The sequence below is a fragment of the Myiozetetes cayanensis genome, unplaced genomic scaffold (genome assembly GCF_022539395.1).
Source record: "Myiozetetes cayanensis isolate MyiCay16 unplaced genomic scaffold, myiCay2020 scf1, whole genome shotgun sequence".
In the NCBI taxonomy this organism is placed as follows: Eukaryota; Metazoa; Chordata; class Aves; order Passeriformes; family Tyrannidae; genus Myiozetetes; species Myiozetetes cayanensis.
In genome coordinates, this window is record NW_026086604.1 from 115,672,544 (window position 1) to 115,680,950 (window position 8,407).

Consider the following 8,407-nt stretch of genomic DNA (forward strand, 5'->3'; position numbering starts at 1 on the left):
ACAGGTTGCTCAGAGAAGCTGTGGATGCCCTAATCCTGGCAGTGTTCAAGGCCAGATTGGATGGGGCTTTGAGCAACCTGGTGTAGTGAGAGGTGTCCCTTCCCACGGCAGTCCTGTTGGAACTAAATGATCTTTAAGGTCTCTTCCAACCCAAACCATGCTATGATTCTTTGGCCCTATAGTCTGGCTTTCCTTGGTAAGGTTCATTTATTTTTTGACAAGTGAAGCAGATATAATAATGGCATATTTGTCAGCCTTTATGTATGTTACACCCTGTCAAGTCAGTCTTTCCAGGTACTGCTAATTCCCATTTGGTTTTAATTGTAGTCAAAACACTTCTGAAGGGGTGGCTGTGGCAAGTCTTGTTCAAGTTCTGCAAGAGTCAGCCTCACGCTTTATCATCAAAAAACATTCATACAAATAGTTCAGAATATTTTACTGTTTGGGTATAGTCTTGGGTATTAATTCTGCTGCTAACCTGGTGAAAAACATTGGAATAATGCCATAGGATTGTTTCCTCTGTCTGCACTTGTGCAGCCTTGCATATCCTTCCTTTCCACATGGCGCAGGTGGGCTGCCAGGGTGCCACAGGCCTGAACGGTGACACGGTGTGTGGAGAGGAACCCACGTGTGGGAGCAGAATTCATCAGGGTCTTGTTTCTCTGCCTAACAGGTGTAGGCAGAAATGATTTTAAGCTGTCTGATTTAGTCATGCAACTTTTTTTAATCTTGGGTCTTTTTGGTCAAGTTAGCCTTTGAATTAAAACTACGTAATAAAAACATTTCTACTCAGGAAAGTAAATGTCCACATGAGATTGTCTCTAATGGTCTTTAACATTAGGATCCCTTCTTTGTAGTTTCACTGGAGGTTCTCCAAGGAAGACATGCACAACAGAAAAATGAAGAATTCCACAAAGGCTAAATTAAGTACTAGGGACAAGCAAAGGGCAGAGGAGAAGCAGGAATTTGAAGTCACGGAGAACACGAGGAACTTGGAAGCACAGATCTCGGCAGCAGCCAAGCCCGATCCAGAACAGCAGCTGGACGATGTCATAGACTTGGGAGAGGAGGCCGCTGGGACCAAGGACGCAGGTCCTCACCACGGCGGGGCGTCAGAAGACTCGTGTCCTGCCAGCTGCGATGCTGCTGGCACTGCCGGCACTGCCGGGCCCGGCTGCCCCGGCCAGAGCGCGCCCGGGGGCTGCTCGGGCCAGGCGGCCGAGGGAGGGGACTGTGGGGGCAGCGATGGGGCAGCGCTGGACGAGGACTGCTCCTGTGAATGAGACCTGCCTTTCAGGAATCCTGTGAGTTGTTGAGTCTTTGCCAAGACAAAAGAACAGATTTTGATAATCCCCATTGCTAACCCCGTTCCTCAACTCGGCATTGCTTTGGCGCTGTGCTTACTCTGCTCCTTAGCACACTGCTATTTGGATGTTTCAAGTAACTACAGGGCCCAGACTTTTCAACCCACAGAAAAAGCAAAATTCCTTCCACTGTACATAGTGGGAAATGCTCTCCTAGAGCTACACTTTAAATTAAAAAGTAGGGACAGACAGAGAACATGCTCACTTTTTTCTGGGACTGACCTCAGCAAACAAGCTTTGAGCCCAGGTCAGGGCAAGTGTTCCATTCCGTTTGGTCAGATTTTACTCTGTAGTACTTCCTTGTCCACGTAGCTTTTCTGGAGAAGTTGTTGTGCCATATGTTATTTTGTCACTAGGCTTGTAGTGTCATGAAAATGGTATTTGGGCTTAAACAGGCTGAAGTTGGAAAGCTTAGATAAGATGGCTGTTATCCTTATTTATCTCCAGTAGCATACTTACTGATGATACTCTCCTCTGAATTTTATTAACCCTTGCAGATCTTTGAGCAGTTATTCCTATGGCAAATTTGTGTGAGGCAGACCATTCTGATATAAAATGCCATTTCCTATTCACTCTTTGCCAATTGACAGTTCATCAGTAGCTGTGGGGGCTTGAGAAGACAGAAAAACAGGAAACAAAAAAGCAGGTAAAAAGTACTTCTGTCAGTGGTTATCCTCACTGAAATTGGAATTAGATGTTATCTCCTGACCTTTTCCAGGTGGTTTTGCACCACTTCCTCACCATTACGAAACACCTTATGGGAAAGAACTGAAATTGTACACTGGGGTCAGTGGCCAACAGATGTCACTAAATGACCTTACAAAATGCAAATACCTTAATAGAGCGTTTTTTCATACAAGTAACCATATTTTGGGATGGATAACGAACAGAATTCTGTAAAATTACCAGCATTTTTATGTTTGAAGCTACATTAAAATATTTACAAGTGAATGTACATGTAATATAGTTTCTGTGCCAATGTTCTCCAAGTACTTCAGTATTTTTAAAAATGAAGGAAGGAGTGGTTTCTCTCTTTTTAACCACCTTCATCCTTATTTAAAAGTGGTGTAGTAATCTGGTAACGAGGTGAGAAATACATTGTAAATTCCCCTGCTTTTCTTGTTTAAAGAAAGAGCTCTGTAAGTGGTTTGCCATTTTTTCCCTTGACTTGTGCCTGATAATTTTCTTTAGTCTTCAAACCAAAATGCTGTACAAAGAACTATGTTCTATATCAGATGTGCACCTAGGGTGGTTCAAAAGCATCTTCTACGCCTAAAAATTACACAGTTGGCAGAACATTGCAGAGAAAGGAAAAATGACATCACTTTGAATATTCATTTAATTGGGACGAAGGCACTCAAGTTGAAACCATTTGATTTCACACACACAAAGCACGGTGGTATTTTTGTCATTGATTAAAGAGTTCTTTATTTTGAATTCAGTGGTTTAATCAGAGGACTGTAAGTAACTGCAGTTTCTGGTGGTATTTTTCAATTATTTCCTTCAATATCTTGATATTAGAATGGGGTTCCAGAAGCCTCAAAAATAGGTTGTTTCAGTTGTTCTACTTAAATTCAAGGTCTCTGCTCTGTACAGTTTAAAGTACCTGTTTGCAGATTTTACTACTTAAGATCCTTCTACTGATGGTTTCTATCTCAAGGACTAGCTTTGTATTAATCTTGTTTAAAAATTCACTATACTTAATGAACGTTTTGCTAGTAAAAAGTGTTGCAGTAGAAAGACCTCTCCAAATACTTTTTAATAGAAAACATTTATTGGATTGCAATTTGACCTTGTTTAACTGGACCCCAACTGCTTCCAAAACTAAGGAGAAATAAAGGTCATGAAGAGATTCCTTATTTGTGATGCTTGCAAAATTGCCAATAATTTGTCCCCACAAGGTAGAAGTCGGGATCTCTAAGTGATGATGAGGGGAAGCTCCTTACTACTGAATTAGCAGAATTTACCAGTGCTGAGAACTGGCTACTTCGTTTTCCTTTCCCAGCCTGACAGAGCACGGAAGGGTCTGTGGGGAAGTTGTGTTTAAGTGAAAGCTCGACTTAAAACTTTGTTCCTGTAAATGCTGGAGTGGCTTAGGGTTGGGGAGAGTCAAAGAGAACTTGCCTGGTTTTTTCAGTTTCATAAGGGCGCAAACGGCTTTGGGTTTATAGTCACGTAATAATTAATTCCAGCTCGTGACTTCGAATTACCCTGAGCTGGTTCAGCTGTCTGGAGTTGTGCATGTGCTTCCACTGTGCCCCCATCTCAAGGAAAGTGAGGAGACTTAAATCACCTCACAGGCAGATGATCCAGATGTGATGAGGGCTGGGGAAGGCAGGTGTGGGCTACAGCAGCAAGGCTTCACAGATGTTAACCTGTGCTTTATCTCAGCTGCTTTTGCCATTTTGGGCCCGAAAAAGCAGGAGTGGCCAAGGAAGTGAAAGGAATCAGTCAGCACCTCATTTGAAGCTTGAAGGGAGAAGAGAAAGGGTTAGGCCAGAGCTCAAATCCTGTATCTGAAAACCTCCAAAAACCTGACCAACACAGGGAAAGACGCCAGCAATGGAGTGGGAGAAATCTGTGGGAGAAGCTGAAATGTGACTTTTGGCTGCAGAGGTACAGCCTCAACTGTCAGCTCAGGGGGGACAGTGGGACTCCATCCTGGCTGCTCACACGGAGAAGCCACAGTGACTCTGAGCCACCAGGTCTGCAGCAGGGTTGGTCACCCCTGGCAGCAGATGGAGAGAGAAGCCAGCTGCTTTCTTTTCCCCAGAGAGCCAGCATTTAAGCCAAACCTGAATTTTCCCCCCAAGATTAGGCAGAATCTCCCAGTAAGGATGCAAACGAATCTTCCCGTGCCTCTCTTGGAAGGAGACACCAGCTGAGCATTGCCAGCATGTCCTGGGCAAGGAGCTGATGGGTTGTGCTACCACACGTTCCCGGTGTTGGCTGGTGACAGGGCAGCCCCACAGCACAGGGGTGTGTTCTGACATGAACCACCCCTCTCAGACCAGCACAACTCAGGTGTGTACACCTGTCCCAAGAGTTGCCTGTCTCTGAGGGAGGAGCACGTGGGATACTCTGTTGGGAGGAGTTTTGTGTGTGCTGGTGTTTGGAGCAAGTGGTCATCTGAATACGCCAACAATTGTTACAACAGGATAAATTCTAAGGAGAAGATCCAGCTCAGGCAAATGAGGAAATGTCAAAAGAGGAGTGGCTGAATTAAATGAAGGATAGAAAAGGGGTTTTATATTGCAACGAACAGTGGGGAGCAGGGGTAGAGGGGTACAACTATGATGGCTAGGATGTCCAGACTGCTGAAACATCGTAATGAAAATAGTTTATGTAGAGTTCAGGAGGAGTTAAATGCACAAATGATTGGACTGGCACTTCATCTTGCATAATGTCTGTGATTATTGGATCTGTGCATTTGAAAACAGTATAAATGAAGTAGTCCCAAGTGGCTTTAACATATGCGTGGACGTGAAGCTAAGTACAAAACAATATACCCTTTTTTCTCTACTTTGGCTCCTCTGTCAGCCTTGGTGTCTGAGGTGAGCAGGGGAAGGGCTCTGCATTTGGGCACCCTGCTTTTTCCTAGCAGTTGCCGTGACTCTGTGTTTGCCTCAGGGAGCCAGTTATAGGGCAGAAATGAAGCACAATCAGCCTTTCATGCAGGAATTTCATCCTCACAGAACTGAAGAGTGGAAGAAGAGCAGATACTAATTTCTTGCTGGTAAGTGCTTCTCAGAAGCATGAGGAATGTGGGTGAACAACACCAACGCACCTATGAATTATGAGTTGTAGACACAAGTCATATGTCTCCGAGGCTGTTGGTGGAGATGAGCTTTTGGCTTTAGATGATGATCCTTGCCAAAGCCTCCATCCTCAGGTGCCTGTGGTGCTGGATGTGGCAGCTGACTGTAATCAGTACCCTACCTATACACTGAAGGGGAAAAAAAGGCTTTTCAATTGAAGTGCTTTCTGTTACTCACTCTAAAAGCACCCTGCTAACTGAAGTGATGTAATAATAACTGGATAGCCACTCTTTTTCCAGCTAATTAATGCAAATCCTATAGGAATACTTCATACTTACTCTACCAGATAAACACAGGCAAACTAGTAAAATACGTGTCACAAGAAGAAAAAGTCAAATAAGGCTGCAACACCAGGTAACTCACAAACCATCTCCCTAAGTTGAAATATAAATGTATAGACAGGCACATCTCTCACTCCTCATCTTTTGTTGCAAAAAAAGAGTGTCAGTCTACTTCTTCTCTTTCAGTTGCTCCTTAGCTACTGGCACAAGTGTAAGAGGAATAAACATTTTCTATGGTGATGTGATTCTCCAGTGTGATGAGAATATTTCTCCAACCCTGTAGCAGCTGAAGAGCAAGGGCTGCTCTCTGTTCCCACCAGTGCAGCCCAATATCACATTTATTTCATTATTTGTAGACCATATGTTTATATGGGTGAATGTTCCTGGGGTGTTATTTTTGTCTTCAATTAAAGCAGAGTCAGATCCAATAACAGACTTTAGGGTGAAACTGATGTTTCACTGTAAGACTACGAGACTAGCAAGAAGAGACTTCTGAAAGATTCCTAAGTGTCAACAGGAAAAGGCCATGGAGGAAGGGGATGTCAACAACTTTCCTGACTCCTTGGCTTAGAAATGGCATTTATCACAAGGTAAGAAAGGACTTCTTGTTGACATTAGCAGAGGTTACCAGTATTTGGGGGTGGGGAGGTATGAAATTATTTTTCTCCTCTCATCTTTTGGTGCAGTGTGTGTGTGTTTCGTCCTGCTCTTCAAGTGGGTGAGCCCATACAATTAGAGAGATGAGCCCTTGCCCCACAGCGCTCGGCTTGAGCGTAACAGGGGATGACAGAAAGAGGTTAGAGGGAAAAGAAGATGATTACAGAAGCAAAGGGTTTCAAAATGCCTTTTGTTAAATGGACATTTTGGGGCAAGTCCGAGGAGGGGTTTGTGAAAGAGATGTCATTTGGGCTGCAGAAAACCTATGCATTAAGCAGAAAAAAAAGGTATACCAGTTTATAATCCACATAATGATTTAAAAGTCGTAAGAAAAACAACATGTAAAGGCTTCTCAGAATCTTTTTATCATTACACTGTCAAAACATGCAGGAGCCTAATGTGTGGTTTTTATTTTAGGGCAGCAGTACTTCCCGATAGCAATGTACTGCACGTTCCTAGGAAAACCCTGCTGCTTTCAGGCATCAAGCTCTGACATGTCAGCTGCGATCTTTGTGAATGCAAAGCCCCCTCGGTGTTATGTTTTGTGACAAGCATGCTGTCCTATTTACATTCTAGAGTGAACAAACAAGGAACCATTCCTTGGAATAGGGGTACTCAGAAAGAATCTTCCTCTCGTCTGAGGAGGAGGGAATTCGATGAGACATCCCCTCTGGGTCTGCAGGGACTGCGGAGGAGGCTGGCCATGTCCGTGGAACACAAGCACAGACCTCGGTGGATGAGGCTGCAGGCAGCAGAAGGCGTAAACTTACAGGCAAGGCCTCATCACAGTGCTGTCCCCAAATGGCAACTCTTTAAGGTCCATCAGTCAGAGTCGCACCCTCCTGATGGAAAATACAGCCTGTCCTTCAGCTGAGAGTGCTCTGAGCAGCAGTAGGTACGGGCTGTTCTCTTCGACACTCAGGAAGCGCCGGCATCGTTTCAGTTGTTCAGTCACCTTCGGCCACAATTACAGTAGTAGTTTTGTGCTTCCCTCAAAGCAAGGGCCTGGAGTTTCCCAGCTGGGCTGCCTTAATTGGATTTTGAAGATGAGGTGCGTGCGGATATGGCAGTAGGTATCCTACGAGCTGTACAACGTACCAGGTTGATAAAAAGAGGGTACTACTAGAGGCTGAACTCCGCATGCTGAGGCTGAAATGACTTTTGGGAGAGAACTACAGCTGGGCTGGAGGCCTTTTTTGCCAGCCACAGGGAAGTTATGCTTGAAAACAAAGTGCCTCACACCAACAGTAGTGCTGCAGGCTGGAAATAGGCTGATGGGATCGTTATCCTTGCAAGCTCTTTAAGGCTGAGCAGGGACACACTGATGGCAAGAAACTTGCTGCATTACCGAGTTGACTATTATCTGAAACATTTAACACAAGATAAGAAGCCACTAACAAAGAGAAGGCCTTATCTGTTTAACGTTTTTACTAATTCAATATTAATTTAGTATTTTTGATACTGTTCCTTATTGAGGTCTTCAGATGCACAGTGAGGAATCTCTACCACTTTAAGGACTTGAACTGTCTATGCAGATAATTAAGAAACTACTTTTAGCTTTTTGTTGGTCTCAAATTCTACAAGTTTTTCTACAAGCTGGGCAAAGAAGCTTCATTCTGGAAGGGCTCAGGTGTCAGCCATGACACAGAGAGGTACACTCATGTCTTACCAGAGCAGCCTTTCCAGAGACTCTTCTCCAAGCAGAACTGATATGTCCTGGATTCCCCTAAAGCTCTGTGCTTTATGCAGCAGGATTGTGGAGATTTCCCATCTTGGCTGTTTGTGGCCAGTGCTGCTTTTGAGGATGTGGCACACACAAGCACAGTCTTGGATGGGCAACCTCGGCACTGGCACGGGATACAGGTTCAGGTGGGAAGCTGAACCGATGTCCAACACTGCTACACTCAACACTTTTAACTCATGGCTGAACAGGATTACCAAAAAAAAGTGTCTTTCACTCTCAGCACAGCTGAACCACATAAAAGGTTGGTTTTTCCTTTTGACAAGAAATGGTGAGAAGGAAGTCACAACACGGCATCTGAACTTCTATAGAAATAGTAATGTATTATGTGGAACTGGGGAGGGAAGTGTGTTGACTCATTTGGAGCAGATTCAGAAGTTGTGGCCTCATTTATTTTTATAAACAGACCTGGCATTGCTGCATAACTAATTCTCTGCAATTGCTGAATCAGGCACAGAAAGTCTTTTAAAAGCTGACTAACAAAGGAAGTGTGTAATGTGAAAATATGCTGCTACCCATAAGAAGAAGCAAACTATCAAAAAAACA

General features: G+C 44.0%; 1 protein-coding gene across 1 annotated transcript in view; it reads left to right on the forward strand.

Moving 5' to 3' along the window:
* The window catches only part of RFTN1 (raftlin, lipid raft linker 1), a 98,036-nt gene extending 94,813 nt beyond the window's left edge, over window positions 1-3,223 (forward strand). The window contains exon 10 of the mRNA XM_050321361.1: window positions 858-3,223. Within this exon, the coding sequence (XP_050177318.1) occupies window positions 858-1,283 (426 nt within the window). The 3' untranslated portion in view covers window positions 1,284-3,223. The remainder of the gene's footprint in view (window positions 1-857) is intronic.
* Window positions 3,224-8,407: the final 5,184 nt, after the last annotated feature.